We start from the raw sequence: 26,668 nt of genomic DNA on the forward strand, positions 1-26,668 counted from the left end.
GCTGGAAATGGTCGCTCGCGCAGTCGACTGTGGAATTTACTGAGGAAAAGAAAACATTAGCTAGCTGCTAACAGTGAAATACACTAACATTTTAGCCGAACACAGCCAACAAACGAAGACGAGCTGAACATGACACATATTAAGGTAGCTAATGAAACGGAAAGATGTCATAAAAATTATATTCCAGTCACCTGGGTTGTATTTATGTTTGTGTGTGATTAGACGCTAACAGCTAGAAGCTAGTTAGCAGATCGCTAAGGATAACTCAACAGCTAATACAACTTTATGAAAAATAGTAAGTTGACGTAACGTTACTATCTATTTTTGATACTTTGGAGTTATGAAAGCGTTATTATTGTGTGCTGAAACGCTTTGAATGTTGTGCTTTATTAGTTTCTGACAGTGCAGTAGGCAAGTAAGTTACATTATATTCAAATGGATCATTCGAGACTTTATCTTAGATAAATAAGGATGTTGTTATTAATATTGAAATAATAAGCACTAAGTAAACGTCAAACAGTTAATTTAACGTTAGGTGAATATCGCAATGAACAGCTCTTTCGAAACAAAACTCAAGACAGAAATCCTAGATATTAACTAAAGTCTGAGTGAATTAATTCAGTATATTTTGTTTGTATTTTATAGTTTCCTGGTTAAAATGTATTGCTATATATAATGTGTTTTTTGTCAAATCTTTGATTTGCACTACAGATCTTATGAAATCACACTTCCACTTTTCACTTCACAATAAATCACAGCAAAGTAAACATCCAGAACTGTTATTGTGTATTCAGATGTTTAAAATATAAAATTTTTACAAATCTTCAGATTTAACTCGTTAACTGCCACCTGGCCCCTCGGTGGGACGTCTATGTTTACTTCACTATATTACAATTAACTCCTAATCTAATCATGACAAACTATATATCGTTGGAAAGGTCTAATACTCCTAATATTTTACCAATCTCTTTTGCTAAAAAATTATGTAGGAAAAGTAATAGATTAATTTATGGCAAAAGTGCACCTCAAAAACCTACATCATAACAGGAGTCCTGACCTTTGTAAAAAAAAAAAAAAAGTCGTCTTTGTTGCCTTTTTCTCGATCACACTTTAGAAATCATCAGAAATTATATATCACTTAAAAACATAAATCTAAAAATTAATCCTTTGAAAACCATTTTAAATTCAAAATCATATTACAAAATGTTTTCAGTCATGAATTATAAAAATTGAGGTTTGGATCTTGCACTTTCAAGTATGTTCAAAAATGTGAGTGACGGTTAACAGATTTAAATAATAGCCATACATATTTTTTCTCCACTTTTTGCTTATTTTTACTGAAGCATTGAGACAACAGCTTGTCTGTTTGTTTTTTTATTATTTTGTCTATTATTTTCAGTAACTACCAAGTATTCACTAGTTAGCTTCCTGAGACATAAATTTGTTATATTAATAAAATGTGTAATTTTTAACTTTCTCTTAACTGCTCCAGTTTCTCTGCAGGGGTAAGTGAGGCGTATCGTACCCGTCCTAGGATGGACAGCTATTTTAAGGCTGCTGTTTGTGACCTGGACAAGCTTTTGGATGACTTTGAACTCAATGCAGGTTTGAGGCTTTTGCTTTCATGATATTTATGTATAACAAATATAAATGTTGCACTTCTCAACTGGTGAGGAGGACACAATTCCTCTATTGATGTAAATTCAACCACTTTTGCCATTAATTTAATTGATCATACGTTCTGTATAATGTGCATGTATCCTGTAGTTTATGTATGTAGTTGGTAGTTTTTAAATTATCATTTTATTTGGATATATTTTAAAATTCTGTTTTATTCTTTTGATGGCATTAGTCTTAAGTGTCACATGATCATTTAGAAATATGCTGATTTACTGCTAAATTATTATTAATTATTAATTGGTACTCCATTAAAAATAGTTGTTCTTAATTTTATCTATTTTGAAAAGCATTTTGCTGCTTCATACTTTCATGGAAAGATGTTAATTTAATTTTTCAGGATTATTTGAATGGAAAGTTCAAAATAACAGCGTTTATTTGAAATAGACATTTTTAGTAACATTATTATTATTATTGCATTTTATTTTTATCGTACTTACCCCTAACCTAGGAAAACAACTAAGTCATGGTTTTCACAAAAATATGAAGCATTAAGTATTGATAATAATAATAAATGTTTCTTGAGAAATCTGCATTTTAGACTGATTTCTGAGGTTCATGTGACACTAAAGACTTAAGTAGTAATGTTTAAAATTCAGCTTTGTATCACAGGAATAAATTACATTTAAAAAATATATTTAAATATAAAAGTTATTTTAAATTACAAAAATATTAACACAATATTTTCAGTATTTTCAATCAAATAAACATCTTGGTGAGCATAAGAGACTTCTTTCAAAATCATCAAAAATAAATATTTATTTTAAACTTTTCACTGGAGAAATCTCATATATTATGTGTTATTCATAATATATAATGTGCAACAATATATATCCTATGTCGTCTTATCTTTATGTGAGTTTTATGGTATCATAACATTTATTCTGGTTGTTTAATTATGGCTGATGTTTTCGTGTTAGCTACATTATAAATTAATATGATGTTTTACTTAATTTTTAGAGGAGCTTGAGAACAAGACCACCACTTTAACAAGCCCTCCTTCTCTGGACGCCACAATCATTCCTGGTCACCATTTGGACGTTCAGAGCTTCGTACCAGAGCAACACACGGCCTCGCAAACACTCCCAGATGTCAATGCCCTGCACTATGGACTTAAATCACAAAGTATTACCTTTAACCAAAAAGATTCTTATTCGAATGAACGGCCGCTCACAGGTGTGGACCTCCTGTCCTCCGTTGATAGCAGAGGCATTAAAAGTTTGGCTCCTCCTTGTCCAGACCGCTCCTTGAAGCCGGTGTGTGATCTGGTGAATGATACGGGTTCTGCAAACCTCCAGCAAGCTGATAGTCAGGAGGACTTTAAAGAACTGGACGTTCCTGAGAAACAAACTAACGAGGAGCTGCTAGTGGATTTCGAGAGTCCTGTAGTCTCTTGTCCAGAAGATGCTTCCAACGCCGGTGAATTACCAAAACATGACTCTGAGGTTAACTACAACTCATTCAGCCTGCTAGATGTCATATTACCGACTGTTGGTGACCCTCATGGATTAAGTAGCATCACTCCTTTGGAGTGCAGTCGAATTGAAAGTCCTGAAGACTCAAACTCCAATGATCAGAACAGTTCTCCATGTGAAGTCTCAGTAAACGAGGAAGTTAGTCATTCAGATCCTCAAGCTACAGATGAAGCTGTTTCAGCAACCAGTAAAGATCACGCTGTGTCGCTCCAGCCGGATTTAACAGATACACAACTACCTGAAGATCTCAGTGTTAAAACTCCAGAGGATCCAGATGGAAGTCCCTCCTTGGAGAAGGAAACTTCACTATCTTGCTTGCCGATGGCTGTTTCTATGTGTGGATCCCTTGTGGCATCTTTAGACCCACAGGCAGCAGTGATTGAAACCAAAGATGTGGCTGAACTGGAAAAAAAATCAGTGATTCAAGAGGCTGAAGAGTTAATTCTTCCGTTAGAAGAACCCTCAACACCGTTCTCCTCCAATACACCTGATTCCTCACCTGAAGATGAACCTGAGCTTGTCCAAATCATGTCGAACACAGAAAGAGCGACTGCTGTCTCGGGCCATTACCCTGAAAGAAACTTTAAGCGCAATTTGTCACCGACAGAAAAACAGTTTCCTTCTCCGCCCTATTCAGAGAGTCCAAATTACTCCTACGATTTAAGTATCGCGAACGATTACCTTCCTGAAAGCGACCAGACTGTGATGATGGTCACGGACGAGGAGCTGGACGCCTTTCTGATGGGTCAGGGTGTGGAGATCAACTCCGACGCAGAAAAATTCGCAGATGACGGCTTTTCAGAATTGAACGGAAACGTGGAAGGCTTTTTAGACGAGGAGCTGCAGAGCTGCAAAGTTGAGACGTTTGCTTCTCCTGAGAGCGATGGTTCACTTCAATATCTGGAGGAGAGCGAAGGTTCGAACGTTTCTTCCTCATCTCAGGACAGCAGCCCGCTGAGGACAGACGCCACACAAACTATTAGCCATGAAACTGCAACCAGCCCTGTTGAGATTCAGTCAGTTTGCACCCCTCACCAAGAGTCAAATTACGGCGGGGCGAGACCAAAGCAGTTGTCCAACCGAACCGCACGCGCACGGCCTCCATCTGAAAGACACCGGACTGGTCATGCTGAACCCGATGTGTCATGCCTTTCTTCAGAGAATGGCTCACAGGTTTCTCCTTACCAAGATGAAAATAACTGTGAACCCCCTTCTTATCAGCAATATGATACCAGTTACAGCCACGATGAGCTTTCAGAGCCTCCACCGTACCCAGGAGAGAGTCCTGATCCACCAGGACACGAGGCCGAGGATCTGGGGTCAAAGCAGCCTCCGTGGGTCCCGGACTCTGAGGCTCCTAACTGCATGAACTGTGAGCAAAAGTTTACCTTTACCAAGAGGAGACACCATTGCAGAGCATGTGGGAAGGTGAGTTTGTTGTCCCTCAGTGTCAGTACCAACAATTATTTGAAAGATTTTAAATAGTATGGAGTCTTACGATTCATTTTTTAAAAGAAATTAATACTTTTATTTTGAAAGGATGCATTAAAAATGTTTTATTCATCAAAGAATCCTGAAAAATAAAATGCATCAAGTGTTCCACTGAAATAAGATGCACCTGTTTTCAGAAAATAATAAATAATAATAAATGTTCATTTAGCAGCAAATCAGCATATTAGAATGGTTTCTGAAGGATCATGTGACACTGAAGACTGGAGGAATGATGCTGAAAATACAGCTTTGATTACAGGAATAAATTACATTATAAAATGCATTCAAAATTCTCCCTGAAATTGGAATAGATATTTTAAATTGTAGTATTTATTTCACAGTATCGATGTTTTTACTGTAATTTGATCAAATAAATGTCTTGTTGAGCAGAAGAGTCTTCTCTCAAAAACATTGACTTTAACATTAACATAAAATTTTAACTGTAGTAGATATATATTTGATATTTTGATAAAATACATTGTAATAATAATAATTTGCTGCATTGGTTTTATGTGTATTTTACTGCACTATATGAATGTGAACATGGATGTTTGTAAACGTCTGGTAAAAGAGTCTCTAAAAAAACAACACAAGATTTAGTGCTAATTAGTGCATGCATATTACTTTTATTGACCACAGCTGCATGATACAAACTGAACTGAGCGATTTTACCTACATATTATTATAAAACAGTCTAACAAATATATTGTACTTTTTTTTTTTTTAATCTCAATGACCCCAAAGTTTTAATGAAATTTTGTATAATTGACCATTGTCCCAGGATGGTGAATTACTTGCTATATTACTCTGTACTCTTTCTCTTCACATAAAAAATTGTTTAAACACTGATCAATATTTAATGTCCATTAATTATTTCTCAAGTAAGTATCTTCATAATAAGCAATATATGTACAATCAGGGGTTTATTTTGTATACATGAACATAATTAGAGTCTTAGTAATGTGTTTGCTTCAGTTCTGAAAGTGACTTTGTAACTTTGTGAAGTTGTTGAGTGTCCCCTGACTTTTGGAGGTGAAAGGCAAATAACCGCAGTGTGAATCAATGAATTAACATGCAGTCAGCTGCGTTGAGGTCTGTGTCATTGTGTTCTCGTTTATTTATAATCACAGGAAAGCCTTAAACCTGTAGCCCGTTGCTTTAGACAGCAGAAGTACTCATTTTATGTATTCATGCAAGGTCTTTTGTTTTATTACGTCATTGTGTGGTTTATTTTTCTCTGGAGGTGCTAAATATAGAGGCAGATTTACTGGGTCAGCAGAATGTATTTTTAGAGTTGATATAGTTTCCCGCTTGAATTGCAGCACTGAGTTTCTGTTTTCAAGACATATTGGGCCAATAGATAAAACGTGCTAAAGGACACCAGAGGGTTTTCTCCAGATTTATGTCGGATGAAGTACTGCGTTTATTCAGTGACTGAGTGAATAATGTTGTCTGCTTTGCAGGTGTACTGTGCAAACTGCTGCAACCGCAAATGCAGACTGAAGTATCTGGATAAAGAGGCCAGGGTTTGTGTCATCTGCCATGCTACCATACAGAAAGGTGAGTGCTAAACCACTTTAATATACTCCACAGCTGGCTTGATAAAAATGAATTCAATATGTTCCAGTGGATGCAATGCACTGTACCTTTAAAACATCCATTACAACAACCAAACATTAAAGGGATAGTACACCCAAACACAACATTTTGCTGAAAATGTCCTCACCAGTTTGTGTCTTCGTTGGAACAGATTTGGAGAAATGTAGCATTGCATCACTTGCTCAGAAATGGATGCTTTGGAGTGAATGGGTGCTGTCAGATTGAGACTCCAAACAGCTGATAGAAACATCACAATAATCCACAAGTCATCCACACCACTCCAGTCCATCAGTAAAGATCTGGAGAATCAAAAGCGGATTCATTTTGATTGACCCATTTCTACACTTAGGCCTACATGAACTAAAGCCACAGATGGTTTATATTTAGCTGCTGTTATGTGGTAAACAGAAATTAGACTGATAAAATTCGTTTTTGAGGGAGAACTATTTGAAAGCACTTATTGTATTGGTATTGTGATATTGGCATTAAATCTTTGAAAGAGCTTTGTTTGATGCACTTAGTATGCATTAGTTATGTCTAAGAAGTAATTGACTCTAAAGGCCCATTTGCACGTAAAATGATAACAGTAATGAAAACGTTAAAAGAAAAATGTAATGTAAAAATAAATATTACATTTAAATATAATTAAAAAGAAAGTAAACACTGTTACCAAAAGGGCACTCAATATTCTGGGAAGTTGTGTGCATTGGGAATCATATTTTTTTTCTTCAAATTAAGCCAAGGTAATACTCATTTTACCGTAACCCAAGTCTGCAAGGTTTGTGAAACTAAATATTCATTAGTCATTCAAAGATTTGTTTAAATGAAATAAATGCGTATTTGCTGAATCCTGATGCAAACGAGATAGTATTATAATGTTTGCCTTTCTATTACTAATAATATAAAAGCATTATATCTTTATAATACTTTTTGTATTGTTCTTTTGTATTGTATTTGTTATTGTAACAGTTCTATCTGATTATTAGATCAAACAGAAAAACGTATCGGCAGAACAATGCCAAACATCAGCCGATATATCGGCCTTGGTGATATATCAGTCGACCACGATATGATATGAACTCTGTTCTTTTAAATATAGAACAATTTTAACAATTTTGAAAATCTATCAGTCTTTATTAGTTCTGATAGATTGTAACTGATTACTAAAGGTGCATTTACACAAAAAAACAATAACTATAGCCATAAAGTAAAAAAAACAAAACTCTCTAACTTTAAGAAAACAGTAGCATCCACACAAAAATAAAGCGATAACAACATTGAGAAACAAAATAGTTGGAATCATTTTCACAGATTTTTTTTTTTTCATCTAATGAACGCTAAAAACATTAAAGCGCATGTTGACGTCACATTCATGAAACTTTCTGGGAGTTAAGTCTACAATTAGAATAAATATAATGTTATTGTATTATATGAATGTGGATGCTGATAGAGCTATTATTGTAAGTATGTTTTTTCTTGGTGTAAATCAACACTATTACCAACCAATAATTGTTAAAGTTGGATCAACAGAGGGCAGTGTCAAAATCAAAAAGTGCATTAAGAGTGATGAAGTTTTTTACAAAACCAAACACATGATCCCTTTCTCCTCTGGTTTTCTCCACGCATGTAGCACAGATTTCAAGTTTTTACGACAACAAAGCTTTATTAGCGCACATCTTGCCAGCAGTGAATTCCCAATTTAATCCTTTATGACTGTTTTTCATACATGTTTTTAATGGCTTTTTTATACAATAGTTTAATAATGTACTTTTATTTTTTCAATGACATTGATATCCTTAGTTGATGCAATGCTGTCATGATGGTACTATTTTAGCATTATTATTGTAAATATGAATAAATATTTAGTTTGTTTATTTTTGTATCTTCAGATTTAGTTTAGGTTTAGGTTTATTTTGATTTATGTACTCTAATAGTATTTATTAATATTTTGAACTAGCCTTTATTTTTAATTTTGAATGTTCATGTTTGTTTTAGTAATTTTTAATGTAATTTTATCAGTTAAAAAAATATATATATTTCAGTTTAATTAATTTTAGTAGTATTTTGTTTAATTGCCAAGGGAGCATTTTTAAGTTCTTAATCTCATAAGTGTATTTTATTTAATTCAAGCTTTACCTCTTTTTTTTGTTTTTATTTTATTTTTTTAGTTTCAGTCAGCAGTAATAACACTGGCTCACTTGCGTCACTTTTAAAACAAACAGATCCCGTATCCTTTTAATTTATGTCCAACTTTTTTGTGGACCAAACATCTGAAGCTCTTTTATTTTTCAAAGGCTGAATTAATGGAGAAGATCAAGGTTTTGTTTTTGCAGGTCTATGGCACAGAGAGCGTGCGGTCCATTTGCACATTAAAAAGGACATTAATGAGTTCTCACAGTGTTTGGTGCAGGGCTGGGTGGAGCCAGGGCTCTGGTGCGTGTCCTTGAGTGTGTGTGTGTGTGTGTTTGGTATAGGACCCACCTGGTGCAGTATTCGTGACACTCTCTCTCATTCACTCTCTGGGTTGAGGAATAGAGACACACACACACACACACACACACACATCTCGTCTTCAGGCGAGGAGGGTTTATCACCACTCTCAGCCATTTAATACGACCTCTGTGCTTGTGTGTGACGGACTGACTGAGCTTGCACTCGTAGCCAGAGACGTTTGCTTGTTCCAGGATAGACGACAACTCAGTGTGAGCTTGCAGAAGTGAGCTGCGCCCCGTCCGGGATGAGAGAGGCTCAAGGATGTTCCCTCCATCTCACTCACTCGCAGACTCTCTCTCGCTTAACAGCAAGGGGGACACTTCCTCCTTCGCTCGGCGCTCACTAACACGATCCTAGGAGACTAGCATGCAAACCATGATTAACCTGGAAGAGAGTTAATTTAGGATGAGGTAAGCTCACTGAACTGAATCGAAATCGAGCCCTCTTGAGGCTCAAACTATAATTGATTGTTTTATTTGGTTAACTCTTAAAGTTTGTAACTTTTTGGCACCGTCTTTAGTGAGTTTCCACATGCTGAAGGACGTTCTGTCCTGCTGGTTCTTGGCTTCATGGTTCCCATCTGTCATCTTGTTGTAGCTGTTTTCACAGGGAGCCAGCATATTCGGCTTCCATGCTTCTAGCTGTTTTGTTTGCGAGTGTCACAGGCAGTGCTAGTGTAGTCAGGTCGATGAGCATCTATGAGACTGTGGCTGCATTGGACATCCTGTTTCTTAAATTTGGTTTGGTGGCTCGTGCCCATCACTTTAATATCAACAGTACTGTGATTGACATAAACCGCTCTTGCTAGTAAATGTTTGATTTATTAGAATGTTACTCAGCTGATTGAAGTTTGTACTTTGGACTTTAGTCTTCATTTGGTTTACAATACTAGACAATAGACAATTATAACAAAATATTTGAGTGAACTTACTATATATACACTACCATTCAAAAGCTTGGAGTCTTTAAGATGTTTTTCCAAAAAGTGTCTACTGCTCTCCAAGGCTGCATGTATTTGATCAGGCAACATAAAAAAGTTGTACAATTGTGAAATATTATTGCAATTTAAAATAACTTTTTTTTTATGTGAATATGTTTTTAGATGTAATTTGCTCCAGTCTTCAGTGTTTCATGATCCTTCAGAAATCATTATATTATGCTGCTCAAAAAAACATTTCTGATTATTAGCAATGTTGAAAATATTTCTGTGAACAGTGATGCATTTTATTTTTCCGGATTATTTGATGAATGGAACATTCAAAATAACAGCATTTATTTTAAATGATCTTTTGTGACATTTTAAACATACTGTCGCTTTTGAACAGATATTAAATGCTGTATAAAGGTATTAATTTCTTTAAAAAACAAAATCTTACTCCCCTTATTCTTTTGAATGGTAGTGTATTATAAATATATTTGACATTTGAACTGCTCTTTCGCTGCATTTAAAATGGCACTTCACCCCAAAATTTAAATTTTCATCATTAAAGGGATAGTTCACCCAAAAATGTAAGTTTGTTTCTTCATCAGAACACAAACAGAGATTTTTATCTCAAACCATTGCAGTTTGTCAGTAATATAATGGAAGTGCATGGGAATCAAAGCTTTGAAAGTAAAAAAAATGCACAAACAAAACAAAATTAAACTCTGCAGCTCTTGATGATACATTGGCGTGTAAAGACACAAAACGATCAGTCTGTGCAAGAAACTGAACAGTATTTATATTGTTTTTTACCTCTGATTCACACAATGTCCGAACTGTCCTGAGTGCGTCAACAGCCGGCGTGTCATGCATCTTCTTCTTCTTGCTTTACGGCGGATCGCAGACTTATAAGTGCATTACTGCCACCTATCTCTCAAATGGACCATTCACACTCTATCTACAATCTCAGTTAGAAGTGTCAATGGTCCATTTGAGAGATAGATGATGGTAATGCACTTGTAAGTCTCATGTTGTTTTATCGAATACAAAAAGCAGAACATTGTCGCTTTTCTTTCCATAAAATATAAACCAGGGGTTATCAATCTCTGAAAAGCACCATAAAAGTAGTTCATATTTGCCAGTGTACTATTGAAAGTCATCCAGAAGTTAGATGAGTGAGGAACAGATTGAATCGTATTCACTGTGCTGCACTGGAGGGAAGAATTTTCTAAATACGTTTATGGAACTTTTTGTGCTAAATCTCTGTTTTTGTATTCAACAGAATAAAAAAAGAAAGTCATAAAACTTTGAGTAAATGATGTCTGAATTTTTTTGCTGAATTTATTTATGTTTGAGTATGTATGTTTGCATAAAACAGAATATTAATTTTAAAATAATTTAAGATCGATACGTATAAGATATTAGATGCTTACATATTAGATTTCTTTCATTACATAAGTCAAGATATGAAGTACTGTATTTTACAAAAGTATTTATTAGCAATTACTTAAATTTTGGGGTCTGATTAACTAAAATTCTGCACAGCCTTTAATGAGAAGCCTAAAATGTACCCACTGTTCCTTTCTCTCTCACTCATTCTCTCTCCCAGCATGACCTTTCATTCACCACACTGTACAGACTGATTTAGGAATGGCTGATTTTGTGTGTTTGTGTGCAGCTCAAGCCCATGAGAGAATGATGAGCCCTACTGGGCCCAGTCCCAATCCCAACATCCCATCAGAGTACTGCTCCACCATACCACCCATGCAGCAGGCCCGCGCCGCCGGCACCCTCAACTCTCCCCCACCCACCGTCATGGTCCCCGTGTCTGTCCTCAAACACCCCGGTAATGACGGTACGCACTGCACTCTGAGCCAGAGTTATAGCTCTCAGTGACTTCCACTTAATAGAATTAGTTCATGAATGAAAGTGTGTCTGCGTCCCAAATTTCCATGCACTACGTATCATATAGTGTACTAGACTAGGTTAGCGTGTTCACTGTACACTACTATGTGAAAGTTTTGGGTCAGGGTGAAGTTTCCATTCAGCAAGTATGCATTAAATTGATCAAAAGTGGCACATTAGTAGACATTTAAAATGTTTTTAAAAAAGATTTCCAATAAGTTCTATTCTTTTTAACTTTGAGTTCATCAAAAAATCTGAAAAAATAAAATGCAGTACCGTTTCCACAAAAATATGAAGGAGCACAACTGTTTTCAACAGTGATAATAATCAGAAATGTTTCTTGAGTAGCAAATTAGCATGATTTCTGAAGATCATGTGACACTGAAGACTGGAGGAATGATGCTGAAAATACAGCTGTGCATCACAGGAATAAATTACATTTTACAATGTATTCAAATAAATAAAGGTGATTTTAAATTGTAATAATATTTCACAAATTCTAGTGTATTTTTGATTAAACATTTGACCCAAACCAAAAGCAAACTTTTAAACGGTATTGTAATTGGTGTAAAAAAATATAGAAAACAGAAAAAAAGTTTCCTCTTCATCACACCAGATATCATGGATATTTTATTTGATACACCTATTTCAAGTCAGTGTTATTTTAGTGTCATTGATATACCGTCTTAGTGTTAAATTTAAAAGTTTTAGTAAATGTGTTTTATTTTCGTCATAGTTGTCTGTATAGTTATTCATTTTATTTAAATTGTAGTTATTTTAGCATTTTTTAAAGTGAAATAAAATAAGAATGCAATGATGCATTGGCAACTAACTGAAATGTTAGATATTTATATACATTTTATTTTCAGTTTAACCTTTTATTTCAAGTAACAAACTTATATATAAATGGTTTAAGTTATATTATTTTAGTTTTAGTTCACAACAATAACCCTGTTTCAAGCCTTATCCTGAAGTTGCCGTTTGTGTTTCTCCATGTGTTCTCGTAGGTTTCCCACGTGAGCAGAAGCATGTGTGGTTTGCTGATGGTATCCTGCCGAACGGTGAGGTCGCAGACACCACCAAACTCTGTGTACAGACCCGGAGATCGTCTCAGGAGTCGAGTCCAGTAACACCAGACCCGCCGGGGGTGAGACGGCTAAATCCTCTTAACTGATGCTGGAGAAAACTGATAATGGCATCTGAAGTCATTAACTGATCTGCTGCCTTTCAGCCTGATGGTATATTGCCTGGTGAGTGTGATGAGAGCGCAGGAGGAAGTTCTGACAGCGCTGTGGAGGCGAGCCGTCCGCCCGTCAGAGGTCCGTGGGACTACGGCCTGCTCTGTGCGGTGGGCAGCTGTGTGCAGAGAGCGGTCAGTCTGGTGCCAGAGGATGATGAAGGTCTGCCTCCTCTGCTCATTACCACAGGAGAGGAGGAAGATGGGGGTGAGCACTTTCAAAGGCTTAAACTAGAGGGTAGGCTCATTTTGATTGGGCTCGATAAGTCGACATCAATATTTATCCCAAAAAATGAATGCACTAGTGTCGTCCAAAAAAAAAAAAAAAATTGAATATTTCTTGAATTAAAAAAATGAAATAAATCCACATTCGGATGCAAAAATGTTGCCCCTTATCTGTGGTGCATGAAATGCGACGACGATGTTAAGTGTCATTGCATTTGAATGCTTATGTTATCCTATCCAGTTTGAACCCACTAGATGCGGCGCTGCTACGGTGTTCATTTAATATATTGCAGAAAACGAGAGCATCAGTGTAGAGAAGATGTTGTTTACGTCAAAACTGAAACTAAGCCATTCACACAAACGCATATTTATCACATTTTCTAGAGGGGGATATATCAGCATTGCACTCGCGTCTCGCTCAAGAGACCAGCACGTTTAGATAGCCATGGAAAATTAATGTAAGTTCAACTTTTAAAAAAACATTTCTCAACACTTTATGGCATTTTTTCCCCATCCCACTGTATCTCATGTTTTAAATGAAGAAAGTAGCCTACTCTTGTGATTGGTTTCCTGTCATTTGTAATAAAGAATGCATATATGCATTGTGCTGTTTTTCTTTCAAATTTTTTTAAGCAACTTTATTATTTATATATATGGTTTATAAACATTATTTTAAACATTATGCACTTTTTTCAAAGATAGTTGTGTTATTTTATTATGCTTTGAAGAAACATAATGTTTTGCTCGATCTGCCCTAAGCCAAAAGCTTTTGTCCTCCTAACTGAAATTATGCCTTTTAAATTGAATTATAATTCAAATTTAGTTTTTCAGCCATTTTGACAGCCCTAATATGCACGATATCGAAAATAAACTCGAACATGAACTCATGTACTTCATCTCCAGAGCTGTCACTTTTGCCATCCTTTCATAAAAAACTAGTGTCAGATACACACTCAACTCAAAAGTCTTCGCAATGACCAACCAGAATAAAAGTATGGTTCAATTTGAGTAAATAATTACAAGAATATATTAGTATAATATATTTCTCCACTCAAAAATAAAAAAAAATAATAATACAACAATAAAATTTTACTTTTCATTATCATCATTAATATTATTATTGTTATTTTAAGGAATATCATACAGCCAAGATTTCATCCATGTTTTAATTCGGTATAACATTTTTGCAGCACTTAATTTGACCAAAAAAAAAGAAAACTTTAACACAAAATTACAAAATTACATTGCTGGAAATAAGAAGTTATATTGTTGTTTATTTGTTTAAGTTTGAAGAATTTGCCTCTTTACACAACTTTTTTGATGAAACAGAAACGCAACATTTTGGAAAAAACATTTATAAATAAAGAATAAAAAGCAGCTAATTCTGTAGTTTAATTATAAATAATTGAATTATATTCCAATTTCTTCTCGAAGTCTAGCAAATATGTGGAATTCATTTTCTTCTCCAGGAATGGCATGAAATGAATGTTGCATTAAATCAATATTGAATGAAATATTGTGATATTATTTTTTGACAGTATTGGCAAACCCCACTAAACAGGTGTTTTTTTTAGACATACATTGGACTATTCGATGATAAATTTTGCATTTCATGCTCTCAGGCTCTATTGCAATGCCAGAATGTGTCCACGTATGGCTTTATAGATGACAACAGAATGCTATTTACTTACAGAAGTCAGTTAATATCCTGATTGAGTATAAAATGACAAAGTCTCTTACTACCTTTAACTGAAGCTGCTTCCATCTCGGTAGTTTTTTTTGTGACCTCACACGAGTCATTTTGCTGTTGCTGATTCTTGAGGGAGTTGAACTGTTTGTCTGTCATTGCATTCTAGATGTATTAGTTGAGGAACGTCCTGCTGCTTGCCAAATATTCCTGCTGTTGGAAGAGGGAGGCCCACAACCTCTGACCTTTGTGCTCAACGCCAATTTACTGGTGAACGTCAAGATCGTCACATGTATGTCACAGTGTCTCAATCTGATTAAAATGTGTGATCATGTCCAGCTTGTTCATTTGCCTTCTCTATGTCTGTGTTGTAGATGTTGGGAAGAGGTGCTGGTGCCTGAGCTCTAATGGTCTTCAGGGAGTGGGCCAGAAGGAGCTGGTGTTTATAATCGAGTGTCTCCCAGAGGAGAACAGCCTGCCTAGAGACGTATTCAGTCTGTACATTAGTTTATACCAGGATGCACAGAAAGGTACGTCACACAAAACACTTCACAGTACAGACAAACACATTGTGCTTAGTTGGTTTTGAGATCTTAGGATTTTTGGCTTTTCATGACGTGATGTTTCAGACTAGTTTAAAGAAAAGAAATACAACTTTTTACTTTTGGGTCTCTACATTTAAATTACAATGCATATCTTTAAAAGCTGTTTTCTAAAAAATGACATTTTGCTCGACTTCAGTTGCACTGACATACACCAAACTTTACAGTTTTTATACATTTTATATCTAAAACCATGTTTTTTTTATTTTTCTGGCAGTTTTTTTCTTAAATGATGTACTTCTCAAAGTAAAAATAATATCAATAATAATGATAATACAACTTCTGTTACTTTTAATTATTTTTTTTATTAGCATTAGAAGTAAAATCATTATTATTATTAAAGAATAACTTACAACTCTTACAATATTTTTTATCCATGTTTTAATTAATACAGTGCCATTTCTGTACTGTAGCACTTTTTGAAAAAAAAATAAAAAATAAAATAAAAATGCATTTTGGGGGGGTGGATTGTATAGTGTGTATATATATATATATATATATATATATATATATATATATATATATATATATATATATATATGTATATGTGTGTGTACACAAACACACATATATTTATGTATTGACTAAATTGTTAAAGTTTCATGAATTTGTCCTAAACAAAAGTTTTGATAATAAAAATCTGTTTCTAGAAATGCATGCAAATTAGTGCATATTTTATTAATTAATGCATAATTTGCATATTTAAACATACCATACCAAAACATGTTTGCGGTTCTTAATGTGTAATCAGTTATCAACTGAAAATGTTTGGTGATATCTGTTAGTTTTGAAATTACTACCCTGTTCATCCATAGTGTCTTGCCTTAAAGGGGAGACAAAAACAGTCATAGTTAGTTTTCATATTCCATTCTCTTTCTGACTTTTAGAAATCAAGATTTTTTTACTGCTGTACTGATAAATTAGTTGCAAAATATTTATATTAGCAGAAATATTTAGTTTTTATGTTTATTTTGTTGCATGATATTTTAACTGTCTAATAAAACCACTAAATATTCAGGATGTAATTGAGTGATATTTATAGTGTTTTTTTTCTTAATTTTCTCACCAAAGGGAAGTTCATCGAGCACCTTGGAAATGTGACGTTCACTGACAGTTTCCTGGGCAGTAAAGATCACGGGGGCGTCCTGTTCTTCACTCCAACCTTTCAGCCGCTGGATGGTCTTGCTCTGCCGCAGGTCTCGTTCCTCTGCGGTGTTTTGATCCAGAAACTAGAGGTTCCCTGGGCTAAAGTGTTTCCCCTCCGACTGCTGCTCGCTCTGGGGGTGCAATACAATGGTGAGCCCTCATTAAAACATCCTTTAGACACTGTTTGTACTAAAATATTGTTTTAAAGAGATATAATATGAGCTCGTAGCACCCTCTCCTCCAGTCTTGTGATGTGGTGTTTATTGTTACAGTGTATCCCTGTACTTTGGTGAGCGTGCGTTTCCGTGACTCAGTTTTTAAAGAGACGGGACACACCATCATGAATCTGCTTACAGTACGTGTTCACATTTATCCCTCAAGTATTGTGAGTGTCATGTGAGTTTGCAATGCATTGTTTAAAAATGTACACTGTTGTTCAAAAGTTTGGGGTCTGTTACAAAGTTCAAAGTTTGACATTATTGCATTGTACATTAATGCAAAGCAGAGATTTCTCAAGAAATTGAAACTGATGCAATGCTCCATTTCTCGAAATCTAATGAAGAAACAAACTCTGAGGGTGTGTGCGTTTTCAGCAAATTGTCAATTTAGGCCTTGTAACGCCAAATCCTTGGTATCCACCTTCATTCTTGTGATTTGCTGATTCTGACACAGGATCTGAGGAACTACCAGTACAGTTTACCGGTGGTGGAAAATCTGCGCGTGCACATGGAGATGGGCAACAGCTACATCGACATTCCCAAGTCCAGGTTTAATGAGGTCAGAGTTATGTTTGAATTGTGCAGCAGTCAGGCTTCAGTGTTAATGTGTTGTTGAAGGTGTTGTGTTGTTCTGGCTGTTGTAGATGCTGAAGGTGGTGAACTCCTCTAATGAGCACGTGATCAGTTTCGGCGCCTGTTTCAGCACTGAGGCCGATTCTCACCTGGTTTGCCTGCAGAACGAGGATGGAAGCTACCAGACGCAAGCCAACAGTAAACCAGGAAAAACCAGGAGAGGTTCGTTAGTCACTGCTATAGCATATGTTTTCTCTTGAATGTCCTAAAAGGGTTTTATTTTTCAATCAGAAGGACCAACATTTCAATCATTCTAAGCCATTGTAGTCAAGTAGATATTTTATGCAAAATCTAAATATCAAATGAAAATCAAGGCATGTTTTTCCCAGTGATTTTGACTAAATTAACACAAATAGAATTTGATTAATATATATTTTTTTTTTTTTTACTTTACATGAAATGCATTATTCCAATTTACATTTAAAATAACCCATGCTTTTTTATCAGTGTTTTTGACATTAAAAAAACGCAAAGAAAACACGTTTATTTTAATCATATTTATTTATATGCACAAAAATTTTGCACAATACTAGGCCTGTCAAATAAATAAATTTGCATCCCAAATCAAAGTTTGTTTATATAATTTATGCACTGTATACATTTAATTTTATATATATAATATACATATTATTTTACCTACATATATATTTGTGAAAAAATAATAAAGGTATATTTTCCTAATGTTTTTGACTGAATTAACATGAAAAAAAGTTTTTAATTGCTTTTGTATGCACAAAAATATTTAGATAATAATTTAATATTAAATTTAAAGTCTTGTCTTGCAACATGCAACTATTTAATATTATCAAAAAACCAAACTTTGGAAAACCAAACTTTCAAATGTACTTTGGTCAGCACCAAATGGTTTAGTGTGAAATCACTCTAAAGTTTTTGGTTGTGTAACATTTGTTATGTAATGTGATTAGTGGATGTCTCACCGGACCTCGTCTTTCATTTGCAGTGACTGGAGCTAGTTTTGTGGTTTTTAACGGTGCTCTGAAAGCCTCATCAGGATTCATTGCCAAATCCAGCATTGTGGAAGGTAATGCTATCACACAAATCACTTTCAAATACTTCCTCCGATCAAAACGTTTAATCATCAAGCTGTCCGTCTTCATCTTTAGACGGGTTAATGGTGCAAATCCCTCCGGAGACCATGGAGGGTTTGCGACAGGCCCTCAGGGACCAGACGGACTTCCAGATCCCGTGTGGAAAAGCAGATTCGGAAGAGACACGGGAAAACGTGAATGTACGCTGGGTGGACTGGAACGCACCTGTCAACACTGGGTACCAGCCATTTATCACGACATTAACACTGTCAAAAGTTTGGAGTATTTAAGATTTATTGAAAGAGGACTCTTATGCATTTATCTGATCAAAATGCGGTTATATTTGTACTATTTTAACATAACGTTTCTATTTTAATATTATATTGAAATGTAATTTATTCCTGTGATCAGAGCTGTATTTTCAGTGTCATGTGATCCTTCAGAAATCATTCTGTTATGCTGATCCCATCAATATATACAAATAGAAAACAGTTCTTTTTAACTGTGATAATACTTCACTATTTTTATCAAATAAATGCAGCATAGGTGAGCAGAAGAGACTTTAAAAAAGATTTTTGACCAGTAGTGCATGTTCTCACCAGATGCTTGCTTGTGGAGGTTCTGTATGACCAATACTGTACTGAATGATAAATCACTATTGATCTTTTTGGCTGCTGCTGCCAGTGACCTTGAAAAGGTTTTCTGCATTAATTAAGCACCATTTAATATTCATGCTTTGACTGTTAAGATGCTGTGTCAGGTCAAATTTAATTCCCCTAAGACTGTATAACGTGTTTGCATGTTTGCAGAGTCACCAGTCCGGTGGATGGCAAGTCTCTAGAAGGAGTGTCCAGTGTCAAGATCCAGCAAGACTCAGAGTTTGAGATGGACGGCCGAAGCATCAGGTGTACTGAGGTGAGTACAGCATGACGTCTGCCAAACAAGGGATTTTACTGATGTCACCTCTGCTCCACGTCGATTTCACAAATGAATGTCCTAACTCCCATCAGGTCTTCTATCTGTTGAAGTCTTCAGACGTCTCTCTGTCTGCCGTCCTCACGTCATCGGCTCAGTTTCAGAGAGAGATCGCCACGGCCAGCTGCGCTGCTCTCTGTCCGCATCTCTCTGTGCTCATGGCCAATGGGTTTAACTCTCTCGCTCTCCGGGTCTCCACCGACTCAGACATGGTAAATTATTTTGGCTGCTAATTTACACAGCAGTGTTGACTAAACAACATCACCTCAGGCTAAAACCTGCTCATTTTATAATATAAGATCAGAATTGTCAACAAACGAGCAGCTCTAAGGGCTTCCTTTGGTTTTTCTATGGTTTTATATATATATATATATATATATATATATATATATATATATATAAATATAGACACACACACACAGGTGCATCTAAAAAAATTGGAATATCATGGAAAAATTCTTAATTTTTCAAATTCAAATTTTTTGTGATACTGAATTTTACATTTTCCTAAGCTGTAAGTCATAACCATCAGAATTAAAACAAAAATCTCTTGAAATATTTCCGTTTGTGTGCAGCGAATCTATAATATAAGATAGGTTGCTTTTTTTAAATAAAAAAATAAAAAATAAAGAACTTTTCCAAGATATTCACATTTTTTTGAGATGCACGTGTGTGTGTGTGTGTGTGTGTGTATAGGGTAACACTTTAGAATAATGGTCCATTAGTTCATTCATTAATTAACATGAACAAACAATGATCAATACATTTATTACTGTATTTATTCATCTTCGTTAAGGTTAATGAAAATACAGTTTTTCATTGTTAGTTCATGTTAATTCACAGTGCATGATTTGAATAATGCATTAGTAAATGTTGAAATTTACATCAACTAAAATAGTTAACTAACATTAACTGATGGACCATTATTCTAAAGTGTTACCATATATAATATTGTAAAATTGCACTACTAATATTCATGGCTAGTTTAAGTTGCTCTAAAGATATTAATATTACAAATTTTACATTTTAAAATATAGTAATTGTTCATTTTAGCATTGCAAATATACAATTTTGCAATTATAATATTTCTTATTTGTTTGATATTTCATGCAATATATTTAATCTAATGTTAAAAATTTGAAACATTTGAAGTGGATCTAAACCTTTCATCAAAGTTGTCTTAAAACCTAAAACCAAAAATGCGTTTTGATGAACAGCTTTGATGAAGTTTTTTGATCCACTTCAAATATTGACTACTACTTATATATATTTTATGGAGCCCTTTAAACAAGCACAGCGAACCAGGAGCCTTTTTTAAACCCATTTAAAATCCCAATATTTAGCAGAATCATTGTATTTTTATAGGTTGAGTACCAGGCTGGCTCTGGTGGCCGCCTCCTGCCTCAGAAGTACATGAATGATCTGGACGGGGCTCTAATTCCTGTCATCCACGGAGGAAGCTCCTGCGTCCCTCATCAGGCCATGGACATGGAGTTTTTCTTCTTCATCTCACTGAGCATTTGAACTCTTGAGACTTACAAACTTTCCAGCCACAGGCACCCGTCAGACCAATGAATCACAGACAGATAGACAGACTCCGTATCTGATCTCTGACAAGGTATGGAGAGTTTGATGCTTTTTAGAGGAAAAGGGGGCGATCCCTGTATTAGCGATCCTTTAGAATAAAGAAAAAGGTCTTGGATCAGCAACAAAAATAAAAATGTGAGAACTACGCTGAAGTTTGCTTCTTCAGTCTTGTTTCCAGGGTCTGATGCTGATCAGTGAATGTTAGTTTGAATGCAAACAGAATTGTTTATGTATGACTACAATGTCAGATATACTGGTAATTATAATCGTTACTTGATTACACACACTGCAACCGAGCATATGAAGTGCTGTTTCTTCAAGTCTATTTTATTCTGTGCTGGAATCTGTTTCTCCCATTCATCATAATTTACCATATGAAGTAGCTTCATGTGGACTTAAGAATCCATATGAACGTTTTATGTACTAATTATTGTACTTTTTTTAAGTACTGCGTCTTCTGATTAGTCATTTTTCTCGATCTGTAAAATACACAGGATGAAATGCGCCTCGGTTTGATTGTTTAAAACATAAAGATGAAATCATCTGCTAATTCAATTAAGCTTTTATTAAGCTTAAATACTATTTTTGGAGCAGACAGTTCATGTGTTGATTGAAAGTGATATTTTTATAGGGCATCGAAATTACAAATTATTATACATTCTGCTATTATAACCCCAAAAAACGTAATGAAATGCTTGTGAAAACATTGTTTCAAACCAGAAATTATATTATACCGGAAAAGTTCAGAGTAAAGGACGATAGGATGATCTGAATGAAATGCTTTGCTTTAACATTTATTTAATTATTTTCACACTACTGCATTAATTAAACAAAAGCTCATTTATTGAGATCTTTAAATGGCTTTATTTTACTATTAGTTTATTTTAGTGGACAAGCCCCATCTGTTAACACTATAAATGTGTTGTTGGTGTGTCCAGCCAGGAATTGAAGGATCCTTAGAGCTTTAAATGTTGGCCTAATATCAACACATCTGAACACTTTCAAAGATTTTTAATAAATCAATAAAAATGTCAACCCACAATAATGCGAGTCAACAAGGCTGACAAATGTCCTCAATATACTCCAGGCATTAAAATATCTGTAACTGTTTGACAGATTGAAGAATTATGAAATATGCTGGATGGTGTTTCTGAATTAAGTAGCTATTTTATAAATGCAATAACCTTGAGTTCTTTCTCTAGGCTGTGATCCTATAATTTTACCTTGAGCTTAAAATGTACCTCAACCCTGCAAAACAAAGCTTTTTTTTTTCCTCAAATGAATTCTGATTATATTAATGTCAAGTTTATGAAATCATTACTTTTTAAAGGCTGCAGCTTAACAAAAACCTAAATTCATTAACTTGCCAAATGCACTTTTATTGTGGTTCGTGAAAGCAAATTACAGGGCGAGTGATTGTTTCTTATTTTTTCTTCATGGTGATAAAACAGACCATAAGCAGTGATGAATCTGTTTATTTGATACATTGACTGGTATATTAAAATAATCTGAAGGCTTCTATAATTCTGTCACAAACCAAATATAAATGTACTTAAGATACACATGATTATTGTGGAAGGATTGAGCATTTTATAGACATCTCAGATCCTTATTTGGGCTTTGTGGAATATTTTGGGAGTTAAATTACTTTCTCACTGTTACTGATCAATTAAATCATCAGTATTTTTATGCTTTACAAAAAGCTGTTGAAATGTACCAGTTTGCATAATGTATATCTATTTATTCATGAAAACCAGATTTATTTGATGAATGATCTGGTATGGGACCTAAGGATGTTCTTCAAAACAACATTCATTTCTAATATGTATCTCATGTAGAATAAAACTTTTATAAGTATGCAAATGTATTGTCTCGTGCTCGTTTATGACATGTTTCTAACAGACTTTTGTTTTGCCATTTAGATGAAGTGGGTTTTTGTAAATGGGCAAGGGATTTGCTGCAAATTTACTGCTCGCATTATAGTTCTAAGTGTTTTAGTTTTGTAAAGACTTTGTGAACATTAAACATGGCACACAAGCAAAGGTATGTTCGTTCCATACACAATGACTCAAATGTATTTTGAATTAATTTGTATGTTGGCAAGATTAATTTCTGTGCCAGTAATGTCTTAAATTTGAATTGAACCTACAGGTCCTTTAAATGTTTTTGCATCCTGTTTTCTTAGCTATAGATGATTTATCCACATTTATTGTTCCAATAGAGCTTTGGAAACTACGTCACTGCGCATTGCATTCTGGGTAGTCGCGGCCATTTTTGAGGACACGCTTATCAGTAAAAGTGAAAGTGACATGACATACAGATCAAGTGTAAGATTACATATTAAGAAAAATTCAACAAGGAAGCAAAGATGCGGTATTTAGAAAATACCAATGTGTTTTCTAACCTTGTTTGTTGTGTCAGAGCGTACACCTCTGATCAGTTTAAAAATGATAAATCTCTCGAGTCTCACCTGCAATTTACAAATGGATTGGTGCAGAAACTACACATTTTCCGCGTCAACGAGCGAGTTACACGGCCCCTTTACTTTTTAATATGCGTTATTGTAAACTGTACAAATTAACCTCAGTGTGTTATGATGCACAAATAAAGAGATACAGAATTGATCAATTTTGCCGTTTATTACTGTAACAGGTGGTATGCAATATGCATAACACTGATAATGCAGGAGATGTGGTTCATGCATAGGTAACATTTAATGTAACGTTGAGTCTGTCAAATCGATTAATCACATCCAAAAAAAAGTTGTTTATATATATATATATATATATATATATATATATATATATATATATATATATATATATATATATAAATAAATGTACATACATACGTGTGTATATATCAGACCAAAGGGACAATCCTTCTTTTCCTTCTTACTGCTGCTAACCAAGCCATGTGACGCCGCTTTATTAACTCGGAGACCTGAGATTAACGTGCGGTTTTCCAGCGGGAAAGCTGAAAAATCGCACTCCATTCAAATTATTTTTCCATGCCGGTCATGAGTACGAGTATGGCAGTTAATTACACATAAAGTTTTTACCATTGTAACTTATTTTTTAGCTGTAGAGAGCAAACAAAACAGTCTATTATCAATACAACACAATACACACAGCAGCGTCCGTGTCCTAATTCCCAGAATGCATTGCGTTACTGATGTCATGATCCCAGACTCTGTTCCTGTTTAGTCGTTGTCTGCGCTGCGCTGTCTTCATTTACAAACACGTCATTAAAATGAACTGTAACTCCGTGAATACTCGACGTAGTGACACAAGAGAGATATCTATAGAAAGCCTGACATGTCTACTTTTAAACTAAACAAGTGCTGCCAAAAACAGATATTCTGTGATAAAGTAATCCATATGAAAACTACGCGATGTTCGTTTTTCACGTCTCCCCTCATATCTAATGTGACTCTGCCCCAGCGCTGAACGCGCTATTCAGATTCAAACTGAAGCGCGCGGCTTGAATACGCCCACACAGAAGAAAAAGCAGCGTAACTCACCTGAAAAGATGTGTTTGTATGCTCAAACACGAGTTGAACCAGGCACAAAAGCGAAGCTTCACTCCTCGTCTCTGTCAGTCCTCGACTTTTTACAAATGCGGGAAAGAAATGCGCGCTACGGAAACTCTCGCGATAGCGCATTTGCCTGTAAGCGACAAGTGATTAAACTGTCGCGATAGTTTCGCAGTCCGAACGTAATCGTTTTGTCATGATCGATTGTGGACATTTTGATCAAAATCTAAGAAACTATTATTATTTATGATAGATCGCAATTACGATTGGAGTGGCAGTGATTATTTCCATTGTGGCCATGGCCACTAGAGGTGGGCAGATCGATACTAATATCGATAATATCGATACCAACGTTGGTATCGGTATTGATCGATACCAACGGGAAAATATCGATACTTAAGTTTCAGTTTCTCTCGTTTTGCCACCTGGCCGTGTTTGTCAAAATGCTGCTGCTGTCACAGAGCAGAGCAAGCTCTCAAGAGTGCTGCTCGTGCTCGACACTGCTCTCCGCCCCCTCTCCTGTGTTGTACCGTCACATGACTCACCACTAGCGCTACCACCAGCAGTCAGGCGCGCGCACCGCTCAGCCGCGCATTTCTAACAGCAGTCAGTCAGAGGCGGAGAGAAAGAAGAGCGTTGTATGGCTGTATTTTCAGGCCGATCTACCCTTTTTGTGTTAGCTGTGAAAGGGATACTAGTTTCTATATTTAAACTTCACCTAGATGTGCACCAGAATTAATTATTTTTTATTATTTTATCAATAACTGATTCTCCAAGAGCAGTGGATATTACAAGGCGCCTATCAGAAATGATTGTGAAGGACCTGCAGCCTCTTTCCATAGTGGAAGATGTCGGCTTCAGGAATTTTGTATAAGGAGAATTTGTTTTACAATTGTGAAGTAAAACGTTGTGACTTTAAGAAAACAATCCTGAAAAGAAGTGCACAAGAGGAGAAACATTTTTTTATTAACATGCTACTTGAAAAGAGAATTTGTTTTTACATTTTTTATATTTGTGAAGTAATCATTTTGCAACTTTGTTTATTTAAATAAATCAGAAGTAACCAAAAGTTGTTTCTGAACAAAAGCTTTCGTAGTACTGATTAATAACCCAAAATGCAAATCACAAAAACAAATTAAAAGTCATGAAAATTCATTTAGATTTAGGTTGAAGACGCATCCACCTTAATTATTAAAAAGTATCGATATTGGTATCGGTATCGGCGATACTGGCCCTGTATTTACTTGGTATCGGATCGATACCAAATCTAGCGGTATCGCACACCTCTAATGGCCACCCCCAGCTCCGCCCCTACTTTGACCTTAAAAATGCGGTCAAATTTGTGAAATTTCACAGGCAAATAAAAGGTCCATTGTCAATAGCATAGGAATGCATGAAGCACTGCTTAACACAGAAATCACTTTCAAACCAAACATATTTTCTTTATTTAACCAACTTGAATGTGCAAAATCTGTTCAGGGACATCTTCCACCATCACTTGAAGCTCACATGTTGATTCCTATTGGAATGAATGGATTTTTGTCCATGTAAAGTTCAAAGAACAGTAGTAAATGTGACCTCACCTTAAGAATGCATGGTTATATTTTTGTTTGTTTTTGATTAGACTGAAAAGTATAGATGATATTTGTTCTGTTTGAGGGACCAGCAATCATTTGGTGTCAGTGCAAATCGATGCCTTTGTTACTGTTTATAACAGTGGCAACAATTCAGTGTCCAAAAATTTCTGTGAAGTCGCTATTTTGCTTGAGCTGCTCAGTTTGCATGGAGTGTCTTCTCATCAGCATCCTCCTGATCTTGAGATCCTTTGGAAAACCTGCAGAAGCTGAGGGAATGCAGAGCTTTGCCACTGCCGCTACGCCGCAAACTGCTTTTTTGCTGGAGATGCTGCTTGGGTTGCCACTTCCGGTGATGTTTGGGATTGGTGCATGATGGTTCAGCGGAGGGAGAAAACAGCTCGAGGTTGGGAGATGGGCTCCAAAAGTGCCCCAGAGCCTCGATGCTCGTAGCTGAAAGGATTCCTCCTGTGCAACGGTGTCAGCAAAGCATTCTCAAGAGACTCCCTGGAGCCCATCAAAATAGGAGAACACGAGTTAGCAAGTTTTTTCTTCTCTAACCGTCCTTTACGGTCTCCTGAATTGGCAAGTCTCACCGATAGTTGGGAATAGGAGCTGTAGTGGTCCATTCCTAGTTT

General features: G+C 35.5%; 1 protein-coding gene and 1 long non-coding RNA gene across 4 annotated transcripts; one reads left to right on the plus strand and one right to left on the minus strand.

Moving 5' to 3' along the window:
- LOC113110077 (zinc finger FYVE domain-containing protein 16-like) lies at window positions 1-22,784 on the plus strand. Of its 3 annotated transcripts, none has more exons than XM_026274083.1 (18): window positions 1-144; window positions 1,493-1,605; window positions 2,638-4,580; window positions 6,107-6,203; window positions 11,336-11,512; window positions 12,570-12,709; window positions 12,794-13,007; window positions 14,881-15,003; window positions 15,086-15,241; window positions 16,385-16,609; window positions 16,732-16,814; window positions 17,132-17,236; window positions 17,322-17,472; window positions 18,272-18,352; window positions 18,435-18,597; window positions 19,169-19,274; window positions 19,370-19,546; window positions 20,700-22,784. In XM_026274083.1, exons 2-18 carry the CDS (start codon window positions 1,536-1,538, stop codon window positions 20,856-20,858), a joined length of 4,170 nt encoding a protein of 1,389 aa, XP_026129868.1. In that variant the 5' UTR covers window positions 1-144; window positions 1,493-1,535; the 3' UTR covers window positions 20,859-22,784. The 3 variants fall into 3 exon arrangements, with proteins under 3 accessions (XP_026129868.1, XP_026129870.1, XP_026129869.1); XM_026274084.1 differs by having other exon boundaries at window positions 2-144; window positions 11,336-11,503; XM_026274085.1 differs by lacking the exon at window positions 11,336-11,512.
- LOC113110110 (uncharacterized) lies at window positions 15,905-24,765 on the minus strand. The gene is made up of 3 exons (XR_003293064.1): window positions 24,445-24,765; window positions 16,380-16,590; window positions 15,905-16,136 (listed from the first exon to the last, which is right to left on the minus strand). It is a non-coding gene; the product is annotated as an uncharacterized LOC113110110 (long non-coding RNA).
- Window positions 24,766-26,668: the final 1,903 nt, after the last annotated feature.

This window comes from Carassius auratus, chromosome 10 (genome assembly GCF_003368295.1).
Source record: "Carassius auratus strain Wakin chromosome 10, ASM336829v1, whole genome shotgun sequence".
NCBI classification, from domain to species: Eukaryota; Metazoa; Chordata; class Actinopteri; order Cypriniformes; family Cyprinidae; genus Carassius; species Carassius auratus.

Excerpts from the sequence above, each read along its gene's own strand:
- LOC113110077 (XM_026274083.1), top strand. The coding sequence starts at position 1,536 with ATGGACAGCTATTTTAAGGCTGCTGTTTGTGACCTGGACAAGCTTTTG. Across the intron at positions 6,204-11,335 it reads CCATGCTACCATACAGAAAG|CTCAAGCCCATGAGAGAATG; the intron begins GTGAGTGCTAAA and ends GTTTGTGTGCAG. Across the intron at positions 17,473-18,271 it reads ACCAGGAAAAACCAGGAGAG|TGACTGGAGCTAGTTTTGTG; the intron begins GTTCGTTAGTCA and ends TTTCATTTGCAG.